This window comes from Colius striatus, chromosome W (assembly GCF_028858725.1).
Source record: "Colius striatus isolate bColStr4 chromosome W, bColStr4.1.hap1, whole genome shotgun sequence".
Taxonomy (NCBI): domain Eukaryota; kingdom Metazoa; phylum Chordata; class Aves; order Coliiformes; family Coliidae; genus Colius; species Colius striatus.
This window is the reverse complement of record NC_084789.1, coordinates 41,390,589-41,407,637: the sequence shown is the minus strand read 5'-3', so window position 1 is coordinate 41,407,637 and position 17,049 is coordinate 41,390,589. Positions and strand designations below refer to the sequence as shown.

At 55.9% G+C, this 17,049-nt stretch overlaps 2 protein-coding genes across 2 annotated transcripts; both read right to left on the bottom strand.

Annotated features, from left to right (window-relative positions):
- Window positions 1–661: 661 nt before the first annotated feature.
- LOC104563029 (somatotropin) lies at window positions 662–4,156 on the bottom strand. The gene is made up of 5 exons (XM_062016581.1): window positions 4,147–4,156; window positions 3,222–3,385; window positions 2,416–2,532; window positions 1,921–2,082; window positions 662–862 (listed from the first exon to the last, which is right to left on the bottom strand). Exons 1-5 carry the CDS (start codon window positions 4,154–4,156, stop codon window positions 662–664), a joined length of 654 nt encoding a protein of 217 aa, XP_061872565.1.
- Window positions 4,157–8,313: 4,157 nt separating this feature from the next.
- Window positions 8,314–12,954, bottom strand: LOC133628486 (B-cell antigen receptor complex-associated protein beta chain-like). Its single transcript, XM_062016709.1, has 7 exons — window positions 12,895–12,954; window positions 11,060–11,078; window positions 10,719–10,748; window positions 9,674–9,979; window positions 9,089–9,207; window positions 8,756–8,797; window positions 8,314–8,412 (listed from the first exon to the last, which is right to left on the bottom strand). The coding sequence occupies exons 1-7, from the start codon at window positions 12,952–12,954 to the stop codon at window positions 8,314–8,316; spliced, it is 675 nt and encodes a 224-aa protein (XP_061872693.1).
- Between the last annotated feature and the right edge of the window lie 4,095 nt (window positions 12,955–17,049).

Here is a 17,049-nt window from a genome sequence, read left to right as displayed (position 1 = left end):
GCAAGGCCTCAGCCCCGCCTCAGTCCCGCCTCAGTCCCGCCTCAGCCTCGCCTCAGTCCCGCCTCAGCCCCGCCTCAGCCTCGCCTCAGCCTCGCCTCAGCCTCGCCTCAGTCCCGCCTCAGCCTCGCCTCAGCCTCGCCTCAGTCCCGCCTCAGCCCCGCCTCAGCCTCGCCTCAGCAACGCCTCAGCCCCGCCTCAGTCCCGCCTCAGCCTCGCCTCAGTCCCGCCTCAGCCTCGCCTCAGTCCCGCCTCAGCAAGGCCTCAGCCTCGCCTCAGTCCCGCCTCAGCCTCGCCTCAGCCCGCCCGTGGGTATGAGGGGAAAGGCCCCCAAAACGCACTCCGCAGCCTCCAATCCGTGCCTCTGAGGGCTGGAAGGGCCTACGCAGCGAGACGCTGTCCCCATCCCTGGAGAGGTTGAAAAGACAGAGCCGAGGGCCGCGAGTTCGCGGTGGCCGTGTGAGGGCCGGGGCTGCACTCAACGAGCTTAAAGAGCTTCCCGCCAGCCTGATTCCATGGTTCAGGCCTGTCCCAGCGCTGCCTCATCCCTCCCAGCCCCACGAGCCAGACACACGTTCATTTTAGCGGGTTTATTCTCCGAGTTTCTTGACAAGCAGCGGGGCGGCCGTGGCTGCCGAGGGGCCGGGCCGGGTCATCCCCGACATCAAACAGTGCAGTTGCCCTCCCCGTAGCGCCGGCACTTCATCACCTTCAGGTAAGTCTCCACCTTGTGCAGGTCCTTCTTGAAGCAGGAGAGCAAGCCGTAGTTCTTTAGCAAGGCGTCCTCATTGCGCAGATGGATGTCGAATTTGTCGTAGGTAGGCTTGAGGATCTGGGGACCCCGCGGGCTCCGGTCCTCCAGCTCCTGTGAGGGGATGGAGAGGTGCTGGGAGAGCTGGCAGCGACCTAGGGACGAGCATCCTCCCCAAAACCCGTTGCCAAGGCTCTCATTTAGCTTTAGAGGAGGTTGAGTTCCCCCTCAGTCATGTTTCCAATGTACTTTTGAGTTTATGTGCTTATAATGGTATAATAAAGGTACACAAAGCACTGCCAGCAGAAGAGCTGGACACAGGGCTGCAAAGAGGGAGAACTTTGTGTTTTGGGGTCTTAAGGGGAAAATTGCAGGGTCTAGCCAAGAAAAGGGGCACCTGGGCAGATAATTCTCCCTTTCCCAGTGAGCAAAGCTCTAACACAGGCCACGTGCAACTGGAGCTGAGAGATGTGCAGTCTGCCACTCCTCCTGCCCTGCTTTGCTCAGCAGCTGGCACAATAAACTGGACAGTTTTGGTTAAGTAAACAGGGTCATAAATGGATCAAATGTGATTATTTGCCCAGCCCCTGTGTACTGCTTTAAACACATACCAAATGGAGAGCAAATAGTACTGCTACATACACCTACTTACTCCAGGAGTGTCAGGACAGAAGATCTCTGTTAACTCTCAGGGCCTGACTTTCAGAGTTATTTAGATGCTAGAAGATGTAAATGATTGTAAATGATTGATGATGGGTTCTTAAAGCCAGCTTGCAAAGCTCCCAAAATCTGAGGCATTTTGCATGGAGATGTAGCAAACATAATGCTACAGCAGATGGAAGCAACTGAGTGTTCTTTGGTGCTGGGTTTGGCATGAGTTTGGGTCTGTGCTGTTATAACCTTCCTGGTCTGTGCTGCTGAGTGGTTATGGCAATGGCTATTAGCACTTTTAATGTGTTTTCTCATGCTCTCCCATGATGAAACATGTGAAGCAGAGGGTCATGATCTCATTATCTTAGTGTAAGCAAAGTCCAAAGGATGCTATTGGTCTTCAGAGGGGATGATGGGGAGATTTCTCATGGTCTTTGGATCCTCTGGAAGACCCTGAGAGATGAGTGCCCTATGCTTGGGAGACCTGTTACTCTGTACTCACTCTACATACTGCAACTTACCCTCATCAGAGCTTGGATTCCCTCTTCCAGGTCCTTTAGTTTTTCATACACTCTGTCTGTGGTGCCAAAAACCAGGTTGTTTGTGAACACCTTGCTTAGGTGCTGCACTGGGGTCAGCCAGGACTGGATGAGAACCAGGGAAAAGCGAAGCAGCTCCATGTCCTGAAAGTAAGAAAGGGTCAAAGCTGTTGAAAGATGTGCCACTGCTGCTGCAGTTTCAGCAGCTACAGGCAAGCTTGCAAGCTGAGGAGCACCACCCAGCCCTCCATCCTGTGCAGACTAGAGGCTTTTTCTCACCCTTGGGGTGGGAATGGGATTTCACATGAGTTATAACCCAAAAGTTATGCTGTCTTCATGCAGGGTTTAAATAGTAAAACAGGGAGAGGAGGAATGAAGCCCTAAAGTTCTCACAGATGGAAACACTCTGTTGCTGGGATGAAGCACAGCTGGGCTCTTCAAATAAGTCTGTGCTTGGCCCCAGTAGAGAGAACTCACCGATTTCTGCTGGGCATCGTCCTTCCCCGTGGGAGCAGGGATGGTTTCTGAGTAACAGAATGCCGCCTGGGAATTTTTGTTGGCGTGTCTTTGGTCCTCTGGGATATAGGTACGTTCCTGTGGAGACATCCCAAACACATATCTGTTGCCTGGGGGCTGGGGGAAGGCCAGAAATGCTTTTCCCAAGCTATCTCGAATGGTTCTGCTTTGGGAGAAATAAGTGGGAGACAAGAAGTGTATCTGTAGAGGGTGGTGGGTGTTTGTATGTGGACACAGGAGTTTGTATGTTGGCACAGTAGCTACTGGACCTAAAAGTCTGTCTCTTGTTAAGCCAAGGTGCTAAAGTGAATGGAAAACACCCTCAGACCAGGTTTTCCTGAGGAGTAGGTGACCCCAAGGAAGCAGATGGCCCCTGAGGACAGCTCTTGTCAGCTCCTGGCAATGACAGAGGTGGTTTTTAAGCACTTGGAGTCAGCCAGGGCTGTGAGTGACTGATAGAGGAAAGCCTTGCAAAGTATCTGTGCTATCTCCCACTGCTTCTCTTTGAGGTTCTGTGCAGTAGGATTGAGAGTGAGGCCCTAAGGAGGGCACTGTGCAGGATCAGAGGTGGGGACAGAGAGCTGAGAGAGGAGGAGACGGGGCCCAGATGGGACATAACCTGTCTTGCCCTGTTAAGACCTTTTCTCCTCGTTGAGAGCTGACAGAGATGACACCAAGAGTTGAAAGATCTGTGTTTCTAGGAAGTCATGTGGCCTTGAAACCATCAAGCTTATGTGGAGGAGATGCCAAGAGGCCATGACACTTACAAACTCTTTGTATGTCTCGGCAGCCAGGAGGTGAAGGTGCTGAGCTCTCAGCACAGCGTTGGCAAACAGGTTGGCAAGGGGCATGGCTGGGAAGGTGGCAGCTTCCTGTGGCCACTGCAGGCCCAGAGTGATCACAGCAATGAAGAGAGGAGAGAACCATGACCCTGCAGCAAAGGGGAGAGGAAAGGTGTCAGCAGTCCTTTAGTGACTGCTGAGGAGGAGGGAGGCAGCTGGGAATGAGTTCCCAGCCTCTTCTGTCTGTGCTGGCTGAGCACCTTCCTTATGTCTGATGGACTCTGTGGGTGAGCTTAAGCCTCCCCAAAATCAAATGAAATCAGCTGTCTGCCTTCACTAGGCCAAGAGCTGATGACATTACATGGACTGTGACCAGCTACTTTTGCTCTCTGAGACAATACCTGTAGGATCTGGTCATATCATATCATATCACATCATGTAAGGGTTGGAAGGGACATTTAGAGCCCATCCAGTCCAACCCCCCTACAGAAGCAGCTCCCACCCAGATCAGCTCCCACTGGAACGTGTCCAGGAGGGTCTTGAAGCCCTCCAAGGCAAATCCCCTCCAGTGGAGGAATGCCCTGGGGTCTGTAGGTCCAGGATGTGTTAGACATCATCCCTGTCTTAGACTTGGAAGATGAGTTTTAGCATCCTTGCCAACATTTATGTTACTAATAACTGTTATAACTGTGGCTCATGTTCTGCACCCTCTCCTTGCTCAGCTAAGGCTAAAGTTGAGCTAAGTTAATCAATGGATTAAAGCCACACTGTAGGGAAAGGTATTTCCCTTCATTGATTTGTAAGCTGCCCCATCTTAGGGCTGTCACTGAGTGTGTGTAGCCCACCTCAGCATCATCTCCCCCCACCCTCAGCACCAGCCAGCCTTCGAAACTGAGATAAAGAGAAGTACCTGGAGCCATTTCTGCCCGCTGAGCTGCTCAGGTGTGGCTTGACACTGAGTGTTTCTTCTTTTCATCCAGGTGACTGGTGAGCCACCACTTTATATAGCAGGGGGTCTGTTTAAAATGCATATATGTGTTCCTGATCACAACAACACCTCTCTTGTCTTCTCTGTGCATAAATGCAGAAGCGTTCGCAATGGTGCTGCCTCAGTGGGGCTGCTTATCCATAGATGGAAAGGTTGGGGAGGTTGTTTGCCTGCAGGTGAAACCAGTACTGGAGGATTTCACCATCTTCTGCTGTTGAAGTTTCTTGGTGGTTGGAAGACTCTGCTCAAATCACATCAGTTGCTTTTCCAGGGTGGAATTTGCCATGTCCACCCCCTTTTCCTGCGTGGCTCTGCAGCCTTGGCCTGCAGTTGACAGGGCTGACTGGCCACTTTGGGAGGCTTCTGCCTTCAGAACCAGTGAGATATTTTCCCCTTGATTGTTAGTGGAGTTAGGGCTGGATGGATGTCAGACACAACCTATTTCTGCTGAGTAGCTCCTGTCCATTTGTACCAAGGTCTCAGAAGTTCAGCACATAGTTTTGGTAAGCTGGTTTGCTGTAGGTGTGACAAAGAGCTGTGAGAAGATCTGGTTGTGAGCATCTTCATGCTCTTGGCTGAGATGCCAATGTGAAACATCTCTGGGTTAAGGAGAGAGTGTACAGGAGATGGGGAAGAGGAGAGGTTGCACCACACCTACACTTGTTTGGGGGCAAAATGAGGCAGATAGTTGAAGGGTCTGGAGAACAAGTATGGTGGGGAGGGGCTGAGGGAATGGGGGTGTTGAGCCTGGAGAAGGAGGCTGAGGGGAGACAGGAGCACTCTCTGACACTCCCTGACAGGAGGCTGCAGGGAGCTGGGGGTCAGACTCTGCTCCCCAGTAATGACAGGACAAGAGGAAACAGCCTCAAGTTGCCCCAGGGGGGCTTGAGGCTGGAGCTGAGGCAGAACTGTTTCCCTGAGAGGGGTGTCAGCCCTGTGCCAGGCTGCCCAGGGAGCTGGAGGAGTGCCCAGCCCTGGAGGGATCCCAAAGCCATCGAACTGAGGTGCTGAGGGCTGTGGATTGGTGCTGGGCTTGGCAGGGTGAGGGCAGCAGTTGGACCCAATGATCTTGAAGGTCTTTTCCAACTGAAATGCTTCAGTGATTCTCTGGGCAGCTCTAGGGGAGCTTAAAGGGCTTTTACTCCCCGTAAGGTGCCAATTGCCCCAAGCCACGCTGCTTTAGCCTTTTGTTTGAGGTTCAGGACCTGCTCCCTGCTCAGGGGTGGGGATTTGGCTCCCCCAGGCCCTGGGTTTGCTGTTTCCCCCTGGCATTGCTCTGGTTTCCCAGGGGCAGCTGGAGCAGAGGGTGTGAGAGCTGCTTAATAACCATGCTGGGGAGAGCGAGCGCGCTCTGTTCCGAGAAGCCCCTGGCTGTTTGCTCCCTGGAGGCGTGGGGGTGTCACACAGTAAATGTCAGTCCCTAGAGGAGAGGGAACAGTGGGTCCTGCAGCTATCAGGTATCCAGTCACCCAATAGCCAGCAACATCTGGGCGTGTTTTTCTGCTCCAGGTCGTGTTTAAAGATGTCAATGTTTGTCAGAGAGGAGCAGAGCAGCTTCAGCCCAGCCCAGGCCCTGCTGCTGGGGAAGGAGGATGCTCAGCCACTGCAGCTGCAGCACCTTGCACCCGAGTCCTGCCCCTGCCTTGCTGCCCTGCTGCCTCTCTGGCTCTCTCAGTGGAAGCAGGGTGCTAAATCATTGGTGTTTATGTTGCAGCCAAGCAGGGAGAAGCTAGGATCATCCAGACTGTGCTGTTCCCCTGAGGCTTGGTTTGTCCCTGATGGTCTGTGAGCATTAAATGAGGCAGAAGCTCTGTGGGGAAGGCAGTGGCATGACACTGAGAGGCTGGGCTGGGCAAACACACGACTGCCAGAGCTACAGTTGCATAAGCAGCTCTCAAATACCAGCGTGGCATCTTTCTAGCTTTCAGATGCCAGCACTTGTGACCCAAAACGAAGAAGTTTCCCTTTTGAAAGAGAGCAAATCCCATCCATTCTCTGCAGGGTGATTCCACGTCCACCCACCTTACCCCAGCCATCAGCAGCAGCAGATGGACAGCAGAGTGATGTTCCATCCTGACCCCCCAGCCCAGGGTGGTTGTGTGGAGAGGACCTGGCAGGCTGGTGGGTGAGCTGCAACGGGTGGCTACCAACCCAGGAGGCAGCTGCTGGCTCACAGCCCGGGCTCTGTGCTTGGGTGGGCAGCAGCATGGCTGGCAGGGGTTTTAAGCAGTGGCTGGCTACCTCTGCTAGCTCACTGCTCAGAATGTAAACATTCCTTTTCAGGCTGAATTGGTGGGTTTTGGTCACTGGAGTTATAACTGCTCTGTTTCACTGGAGCTGTTTCTAAGGATGAGGCTGAAGAGATCCAGGACTGCAACTCAGTCTGTCTGCTTGGGCATCCTGCTGATGGTGGGGGTAAAAGCAGGACAAAATACAGAGCCTGGACTGTGGACACTGAAGCAGAATCATTGAGATTGGAGAAGCCCTTTAAAATCATTGAGTCCAACTGCTGCCCTCACCCTGCCCAGCCCAGCACTGACCCACAGCCCTCAGCACCTCAGCCCCACGGCTTTGGGATCCCTCCAGGGCTGGGCACTCCCCCAGCTCCCTGGGCAGCCTGGCACAGGGGCTGACACCCCTCTCAGGGAAACAGCTCTGCCTTAGCTCCAAGCTCAACCTCCCTTGGGGCAACTTGAGGCAGTTTCCACTTGTCACTCATTACTGGGGAGCAGAGACCAACACACACGTTTTAAATGCAAACCTCTCTCAGTATAAAATGAAACCCAACTCTATCTCTTGGCTCCCTAGAAATGAGTCTAAGCATTTAAAACAAACCACTAACATTAGAGAGATATCTCTTTGCTTCTGGCATTTGAAAGGAAGCCAAAAAGCCTAAGAGGGTGGCCAAGCAGCAGAGCAGAACTGGGGCCACTGAAACTGCTTCTGCTCTCAGCAGCTTCCTCCCCAGGTGTGAGCAGCAGATCCTCCTTCAGTCAGTTGAGTGAGTTGTTTATGCTGAGCTCAGAAAGCAGTTGGGAACTGAGAAGGGCAGAAAAATCTGCCTTCCTCTTCCATTTCATAACTGAGAACAAGAAGGAATGGAGAGCTGGCCCCAGCATCTTGCCAGGGGTGGGATCCAGGGGCAGCCAGTTCACTGCTCTCACAGTGGATGCTCCTTTCTCCCATGAATCAGTTGAAGGTGTTTCAGTAACATTTACACACATGTGCATGCAACTGAGTGGAGACAGTTTTATTTGACACCCTCAGGCTGGGTGTGCCAGGTTGGAGCAAGGTGTGACTTTACCCATTACCTTTATTAGGACTTGGACAAAAGCAGTTGGACCTTGGTGTCCCACAGTGGGCAGCTTTCCCCTGGGTTCTGGGGTCAGGCATGACCCTCACCACGGGGATGTCCTCATGACACAGACCAGCTCTTCCCTGCATGAGACCCTCTGGGTGAGATCTGGCTTCCAGCTTTTTCTGGTAGTCTCTGGGGAGAAAGAGGTGTCTTTGGGAGACCTTCCATCTCAGACAGCTGCCAGCTTGTCCTGCTGCACACATCCACGGCTTGAGAGGTGAGCAGCGGCCTCAAATCCGCTTCTGGTGACACCCAGGTGGTGCTGCTCTCCTCAGCTCCTCTGCCAGGGTGCAGTGGGGTCTCACAGCCCACGAGGGCCCTTGTCTTCTCCTTCCCAGGGAAGGTGGGGCTGGAGGAGACCCAGCATGCAGCCGGGTGCTCCCATCGTGTTAACGGTGCGGGAGCTCAGCGCTGTGCCGGGGGGCTGCCCCGGGTTTTGGGGCTGGTTTGCTACCAGGGGGATTGCAGGTGGCTCCTAATTTCTACAGAGGCTTTAGGGGTTCATCAGGAGGGTGGTAAGAGCGTGGCAGGGCAGCCTGGGTGGGCACAGCCTGGCTGTGGCAGAGCCAGCACCCCAGGGGTGGCAGGACCCCAGCTCTGTGCCAGATGGAGATGGTTTGTAGGGGTCCATCAGAGCTGTGGCCCAAGGCAGGAGGCAGAGGCCAGTCCCAGCAGGGTGCTGCCAGGGGGCTGTGCCACTGGGGCCAGCCTGGCTGTGGGCACAGGACCCTTCATTCTTCACCAGGGTGCTCCCCAACTGTCCACTTGGCCTTCACGTCACGGAAAGGAGTGATGTCCTCGTAGGTGGCCATCTGCTCCACCTCCAGGCCCTGCACCAAGAAGAGGGAGAGTGAGACACAGGAGGAGGACCATGATTCCATTCCCCTCGTGAACCCCAAGTGGGCACCTATCTCCAGACCATTCCCACAGAGACTGGGGCAGCTTCTGAGAGGGGAGAAGATGACAAGACATGGCTGGGTATGCTCAGGGCTTGGCTTGGTTTTACAAGCAGCTCTTTCTGCCAGATGTACAACAGGCACTTGGGAGGAAGATGCCCTGTTGAGCCCTACAAGGGCTGATGGGACCCAAGAAACACCCAGCAAGGCCTCAACTGCCTAATTCAAGGCTGGGGTTGATATTACAGAGGTACTTGTGTGATGAATGCAGTGTTACCTCATAGGTGTGATCCTCCTCTGGGCTTTTCTTGCCTTCATCCTATGGAGAAGAGTCACAGGTTGGGTGTCAGCACCTACCAAGATCCCCCCCTCCCCTCTCCCCAGCCTCCTCCATGCCTGGCCAGGTCCCACTGCTTCCACAGGCAAATCTGCACAGTCCCACACACCATTTTAGATGCTTGTTTTCCCACTTCAGCTACCCATGCTCCCAGCAGCCCCAAACCCAGCATCTGCCCATCCCCAGCTATGTCCTGGCCAGGGTGCAGGATGGTGCTGTGAGCACTGGGGTGAAGCTGGGGACATCCCCACTGCTGGAGATGCTGTCACTTACTTTATCTAGGAAGAGAAGCACAGGGACACTGATGAAGATGACAAGAAGGAGGGACTGGATGATGATGATGGCATCCTTCAGGGTGTTCCTGCTCTGGAACTGCTGGAGGGTGCTGTGACCTAGGAGCAGCAGTACAGGGAGAGCCCCATGTCCCACCTCTGTGCCAGGCTCCTGGGGAGCAGGGATGAGCTTGGCATGTTGATGTGTCAGCAAGAAGGGGAGCAGGGTGGCATCCCCTCCCCTGGGAGATACCAGAGCAGTGCCAGCCCTCAGGGTTGACATCAGGGATGAGACTCCTCAGGCAGCACCCACCAGCAGCCAGGACTGGGAAAAATCTGCTGAACTGGGGGAACGCAGTGCCTGGGGTGTGTTTCTGTGGGATGGATGTGCCAGGGCAACTGGGAGAGGTTGTCCTGCTGCTCCATGGCTGGCAACGAGCAAAGAAACCTCCGTGGTGCCACGGAGCAGCTACAGCTCAACATGAAGGGATCCCAGCAGCACCATGTGGGGCTCAGATGGTGGGGGAAAGGGTGAGAGGAGGAGAAAGAGCATTTGCTGGGGAGGTGACGGGGAGCTGCCACTCACCCATGACCCTGAGCTCTGTCCCGCACGCCCGCGGCCGCCTCCTCTCCGCCGTCAGGTTCGCGCTGTCGCACACGTAGACGCCGTTGTGCCCGTGGGTGACGCTGGGGATGGTGAGGTTGATGAAGGTGTCTGTCCTCTGGATGCTGTAGCTGGAGGTGTTGTGACCCAGCTCGTGCAGCTCCTCGCTGTCGGGGAACGTTTTGTACCACTGCAGCCTGTGCGGCTCCGGCGAGTAGCAGATGAAGTACACGGCCGTGTTCTTCCTGACCGGCACGAAACGCTGCTGCATTATGGGGCACCCAGCGTCTGCCAAGGGACAAGGGCACGGTCAGCAAGGGCTCCCTGCACCCAGGGAGCAGCAGAAGAAAAGCTGCTCCCCACCACACCCCTTCCAGCAGCTCCAAACCCTTTCCATTCCCATTCAGCTTTGGTCTGGTGAATCGGCATCATCTGGGGGTAGAAACCAGAGACTTTGGGGGGAACATGTTTTAGTGGCAATTGCTGGCTTCTGTGGGAATGTCTTCACTTCTCTTTTTTGCTGCTCCCACCTCTCTCTAGGTCCATCTTGTTAGTCCCAGCTCCAAAATTACAGCCCAAGCCAGCACACATCGTGGGCCCTTTGCTGACCCATCTCCCTCCCTGGCTCCTCTTGTGCTGCCACATTTGTTTTCCCCTGCACTCTGCATTTTTGCCTGTGTTTTGGTCCCAGAGCTGGGGAGCCTGAGGGTTTGTTTGTGGTGCACATCTCCTGCTCAGTGGGTGGGGAATGGCACAAGAGCTGATCCCAGGGCACAGCTTGGTCGTGGAACGTGCTCCACAAAGGCAGAGGAAAAACCTCTGTGCTGAGGAAAGACAAAAGGGATCCAGCTTTGCAGAGGGAGAGCACTGTGCAGGGCTGGGGAGATGCTGTGGTCACAGCCTTTGTGATGGAGAAGGCCTGGGGGTGATGTGACATGTCCAGCTCTGCAGGGCACCAGCACCTTGGTGGCAAAGCCAGTGGGGATGGAAGGGACCCTGGGGACACACGGTGGGACTGAAAGCTTACCTGTGTTGTTCCAGGTGCTGCTGTTGTCTGCTGAGATCGCACCTGCAAGACAGGAGAAGGAGCCCTGAGAAGGTGGCTGGGAGCTCGTGGAGGATGTCCCAGGTGAGATGGCACATTCTGCGGGTCTGTGTGGGGTGGACATCAAGCAGAGCCCTGCTCACTCAGCAGGCTGAGGCAGTGCAGCTGTGGGTGCAAACCCTTCTGTGGCCATCCCAGCTCCTCAACTTAGAATCACAGAGTCATTTGGGTTGGAAAAGCCCCTGAAGCTGCTGCAGTCCCAGCCCAGCACTACCCCATGGCCTCAGCACCTCAACTCTATGCCTTTGGGATCCCTCCAGAACTGGGCACTCCCCCAGCTCCCTGGGCAGCCTGGCACAGGGGCTGACACCCCTCTCAGGGAAACAGCTCTGCCTCAGCTCCAATCTCAACCTGCCCTGGGGCAACTTGAGCCCCTTTCCTATCATTACTGGGGAGCAGAGCCTGACCCCCAGCTCACTGCAGCCTCCTGTCAGGGTGGATCATGTCTCCCCTCGTGTCTCCCTTCTCTCTGTGTTTCTTTCTGGTTTATGTCCCAGTGCAACTTGCTGTCACTATTAATATCCCCCTAGGCTGGCACTTCAGAAAAGGGCCAGACAGACTCATTCCTCTTCATTTACACTTTCCATTTTCTGAATCAACCAGAAAGACTTTCTCTGCTGGGGTTTCCCTGGGCTTGAGGCTCAGTGATGGCCAGAGGGGTTCTCAGACCCCGAGACCAAACAGCCTCCCAGGACAGGGGTTGATGGAGAGCTGTGGGAGGAAGCAGGGTGAGGTGGGGACCCCCCAGCACCCCTGGGTGCCCCTGCCCACGAGCCCTGTGCCATAGTTCCTCTTGCTGCAGGTGGGCAGGAAGCACCAGCCCTGTTTACTGCAGCGCCTCAGTGCCCAGCTCCATCGCTTGACGAATACTTGCCAAACCCCATCACGGGGAAGCTGGCATGGAGGTGGGGGCTCCACCACCACCCAGCACCTCGGGGCAGCTGCAAAACTCCCCCCAGAAGAGGAAGGAGAAGGTTCAGCTCCTTGGGCTGAGCTTTGCCCTGAGCCTTGCCATGCTGCTGCTGATCTCCCTGTCCCGAGCAGCAGCCTGGCTCAGCTGTGGGCTCCTCTCCCTGCCCCAGAGCCTCTCCCAGGTTTGTGCTGCCCTGTTTAGCTCCAGCACCTACATCTCTGCACCCAAACTCTCCCCCTCAGCTCCATTTCATTTCTTTTCTGAGGTGGGGAGATGTGGCTTGTCCAGGCTGTGCCTTGGGTACGTGTCCCTGCCACCCACAACCACAGACCTTTGCTCTCCATCTCTTGTTGGTGTTTCTAAACAAAGACCAGGCTGGTTTCTCACCCTGAAAACTCTCTCACCCCTCAAAGCCAAGATCTCCATTGCAGCCACTGATGGGCTGAACTGCCCTTGTCCTCAAAGCCACCATGAGAGATAGGGTGAAACCCTGAGACTTTGAGCCTGGACTTGGGTGGCCACCCAACACAAACCCTTCAAATGCCCTTTCTCCTGAGGGCACAAGATTCCCCAGCTGAGGGTGGGATCTGCTGCAGGTTTTTGTGGGTGTCCTTGCCCCAGGAATGAGGGGTATGAAGGGGACAGGAGCTGTGTCCTGGGTTTAGCTGCTGCTCCTCCATGGAGATGCAAAGGGGAACAGCACAGGACCCACAAAAAGCTTTTTCCCTCCCATTTCTCCTCTGCTCCCAGGCACCAAATCCCATGGAGCAAAGTGACATGGCTTGGATGTGGCCTCAGCAGTGTGCTGGCCCCATCCTCAGGTCCCTGAGAGCAATAGATGGCTAAAAAAATACCCCCCAAACCCTTTGTTCGTGCCACCTGCAACCACAGCCGGGCCGGCTCTGCGCCCGCTTGGCATCAGGCTCCTGCCAGGGCCAGCTGCCTGCCCAAGGAAGCATCCCACCTGCACCCAGATGGGAAGCAAAACCCAAGGCAGGAGGCCAGCCCTGAGCCCTCCCAGCTCCTTCCCACCCCAGGGGCTGCTTCCTGCGCAGAGCTGGGCCCGTGGAGGGTTTAAACCCCGTGCATGTAAAGCCATGGCTGGGTACAGGCTCAGTGAACCACCCAGGGGCAGCTCCCTTGGCTCTGACACTCAAAGCCCCTTTTTCCACACCTACCTGTGACCAGAGCCATGAGCCAGAGGTTGGCCTGGAGCAGCCAGAGCCTGGTGCAGAGATCAGCCATCCTTCAGTGCCCACATCCAGGCACCAGCCCTGTCTGCAACGGGCAGCGGCTGCTCCCACCCGCTCAGCCCCAGCCTAAAAATGGCCAGGCTGCACGGCCCCTTTCCTGTGAGACAGCCCCTTTCCTGCTCATGTAAATCCTCCTCCGTGGGGACTTTCCCCTTGGGGCTGCTTTTGAATGTGGTGCAGACGCTGGGGTGGGTGGTGCCTGCGCCCTGGGCTCCCTCCAGCCTCCTGTCCCCAGGCTCTGCTCCTCGTGGTGGGGTAATTTGATGGAGGTGGCCACAATTAGTGGGGATCTGCAGCAGAACTGGAGGTGTTTAGGAAGAGCTTTTTCCCTGAGAGGGGTGTCAGCCCCTGTGCCAGGCTGCCCAGGGAGCTGGGGGAGTGCCCAGCCCTGGGGTGATCCCAAACCATGGGGCTGAGGTGCTGAGGGCCAGGGGTTAGTGGTGGGCTGGGCAGGGTGAGGGCAGGGCTGGGACTGCAGCAGCTTAAGTGCCTTTCCCCATCTCAACAACTGTGATTCTATGAAATTAACCCATCTGCAAAGCTCTCAGTGATGCAAAACCTGGGCTGGGCAAGGGGATGTGCCCAGGGAGCAGAGTGTGGCTGCTGGCACTGCCATGTCCCCAGGAAGGGGGTTAGAGGAGGGGGTTGCCCCCAGGGCTGCACCCCAGCCCCACAGCAGAGTGGGCCCATCTCCCCCCATCCAACCCTGCAGGTGATGGGCCAAGTTGCAAGAGTGGGAGCAGGAATGGTGTGGGAAGAGGGGATCTTCGAGGAATGCTCCTCAATCCCCCTGCTCTTTGTGAGGTGCAGTGGGACCGGTCCCCAACTCCCATCCCCAGCATCCCAGAGCATCCCCACAGCTGCCCTTCAATGAATGGTGAAATGTGGAAGAAGAGATGGCCAAAACAAGGTCTCACCTCCCTTGGCACCAGCCATGCTCTCTCCTTTGGGTGCTTTTGCCAGCTGTGGTGGTCCCCAGAGCCTGGCTGCCTGTGCCTGAGGCCTCCCCAGACCCTCACCTTCTGCAGGTTTTTGGTGAGGTCTGTGCTGGTTCTGAGCATCCAGTGGCTGCTGGGAACCAGCCTGAGCCTCACCTTGTGTGCAACAGGACATGAAGTGGGGAAAAGAAAGGTTTCCAGACAAACACTGGGTCTGGAGGGGCTTCCACAGGAAGGATGGTCCCAGGAGAGGTGGTTGCAGAGCTGCCTTCTCCTGGTAGAGCAGACGGGTCACGCTGTCCACATTGGGGCTGCTGAGTCCCTGCTGCCAGGTCTCGCTGGGAGAGATGGGGAATGCCCATGGGCTTGGCTGGCACTGCAGGGGTTTTGATCAAGCCCTAGGGTTGGAGATAGGAGCTGTGAGGAGCCCTGTAGGGTACAACCAGGAGCAGGGCACAAATTAAAGAGGGTTTGCAGTGATGGCTGCCAGATTGTCCCACCAGGCTGCCTGCAGGCTCCTTGGCACCCTCAAGCAGGGCTTGGTCTCCCCTTGAGTACCCAGTGGCGTGAGGTGGAGAGAGACATGATGGTCTGCATGTCCCCACATGTCATCCCCTGAGCCACCCTGGCTCCCCAGCCCTCTGCTCTCTGTGGGCAGAGCAGAGCTGCTGCCAGGCAGCTGCACCCTTCCCCAGCCCATCCCTATTCACCAGGGCTTGCGTTTCACCGCCGCTGGAGGCCGGGGACTGGGGGTTTGTGCCACCTCCTCCCTTCCACCCTCTTACCTGCGTGGTACCATGATGCTCCTGCCTTGAATTACACCAGCCCTGGGGACAAGCTGTTCCAAGGGACAGCAAACAGAGCAGGGAGGCTGGGGCCTGGCCCTCAGGGACGTCAGTGGGTTCCCCAGGCAGCTCCTCCTCCAGCCGCACGTTGACGCAGAAACCTCCTTCAGCCCCGTCGCCTTCTCCCCGCGATGCTGAAGCTGCTCCCACGTGGCAGCACGGAGCAGCTCAGGCAGCCTTCAGCCTCTCCCAGCTCAGCCTGAGGGAGCCCTGGCCCAGGCTGCCCAGGGAGGGTGTGGAGGCGCCTTCTGGAGAGGTTCCCAAACCCACCTGGACACGTTCCTGTGCCCCCTGAGCCAGGGGAAGCTGCTCTAGCAGGGGGGATGAGCACTGCAGGGCCCTTCCCACCCCCACCATTATGATTATGGCTGCTGAAATAGCACCTTCAAGGGCCCTGCAGCAAAGGGAGGAGGCAGTTACCCCTCCCAGGGGCAGGGAAAGCAGTTTTCCCCTCTAACACACATCAACACGTTTGGTGGCGTACTAACAGACCATTTACACGTTGGTTTATTGTAAGAAATGTACAAAGTGAAGTGGCTTTAGCTCACACACACAAATCCTGTCCTTTGGCGTTTCCCCCAGCGCTGACGACACACACGTAACAAGCAGCAAAGGTTGTGAGCCACAGCTGGGGCTGGAACACAGGGCTGAGCCACAGCTGGGGCTGGAACCCAGCATGCCAGGGCTGGAACCCAGGGCTGAGCCACAACTGGGGCTGGAATCCAGCGTGCCAGGGCTGGAACCCAGGGCTGAGCCACAGCTGGGGCTGGAACCCAGCATCCCAGGGCTGAGCCACAACTGGGGCTGGAACCCAGGGCTGAACCACAACTGGGGCTGGAATCCAGCGTGCCAGGGCTGGAACCCAGCATGCTGAACCACAACCAGGGCTGGAACCCAGCGTGCCAGGGCTGGAACCCAGCATGCTGAACCACAACCAGGGCTGGAACCCAGCGTGCCAGGGCTGGAACTCAGCATGCTGAACCACAACCAGCGCTGGAACTCAGCGTGCCAGGACTGGAACCCAGGGCTGAACCACAACTGGAGCTGGAACCCAGCATGACAGGGCTGGAACCCAGCATGCTGAACCACAACCAGGGCTGGAACCCAGTGTGCCAGGGCTGGGAGCAGCAGCAGCAGCATGCCCCTACCACATCACAGCAGGGGAAGCCTGGCCCTGGCACCCGGCTGGCAGCACATGGATGCAAACGAGCTCAGCACTGCTCCTGCCCCACCAGCCAGCATGGCTCAGCACCAAAAGCAGCCCCAATGAAAAGGCAAAAAGCAACCCATAGTTACCATAATGATACAAAAAGACAGACCCTTTGGCTTCAAGAAGCAGCCCTTGCTTTTTAACTGGAAGAGGTTTTGGTTCGTGTTTGGTTTGATCTCGAGAGGTTTGATCTTCAAAAGGGGTTTTTTCCCCCCTTTCTGAAGACAGTTCAGGGATGAACTCATGGCCTTTTACACATTTCTCTTGATTCACTTCCCTTTTGCTCACCTGTGTGAAGAGCAGCAAAATGCTTCCCCCCTGGGAACATGCTCCTGGGCAGCCAGGTTTCCTGCTGAGGACCTGCCTGCTGCTCTGCAGGGACCCCAGCACGAGCCCCAGCCCAGGGAAGGATGCTCTGCCCAAGCACTGGGGGCATTTGGGTGGGATTTCAGGGACCCTGTTGAGGCAGCTCCATGCAAGGACCATTCAACACCCTGCTCCCATCCCCAGGGGCGTTCCAGCAGGACCTTTCCTCTCACTGTGGGGCTTGAGGAAACCCCCCAGCTTGTGCTTAAGGGGCACTGAGGATCCTCGGAGGAGGCTTTTCCACCCCCTACCTCTGCCCCTTGCTTTCCTGCCACGAAATCTGGGTGACAGGGGAGAACAGAGAAGAAACACGTTTCCATCCCTACCTGAATGAGTTACAGTGCCAATGCATATTCAGAGACCTTTCAAACCTGATATTTTAACCCTGAGAAGGTACCTGCAGATGCTTTGTTTTGGCTAGGCAAACACATTAAGACATAAGTGCACTTTCTCTGCATGTAACAACAAATATATATATATATATAGATCATATAACCCATCAAGCTTACTCATATGTTCAAAAGAAAGGTGCTACTTTAAGACTTTGGAGGTTTTTGTTCACCAAACCTTGGCTTTCCTGGGATTATCCTTCATATTCTTTCCCTTGGCTCATCTTTCGCCGGCTGCTCCCTGGAAGAACAACGTACAAGAGAACCTCTGGCTTGTGAAGTGAGGAGTAAGGACAGCAAAAACAACATTGCCCCGAGGAGCTCATTCCACAACCACAG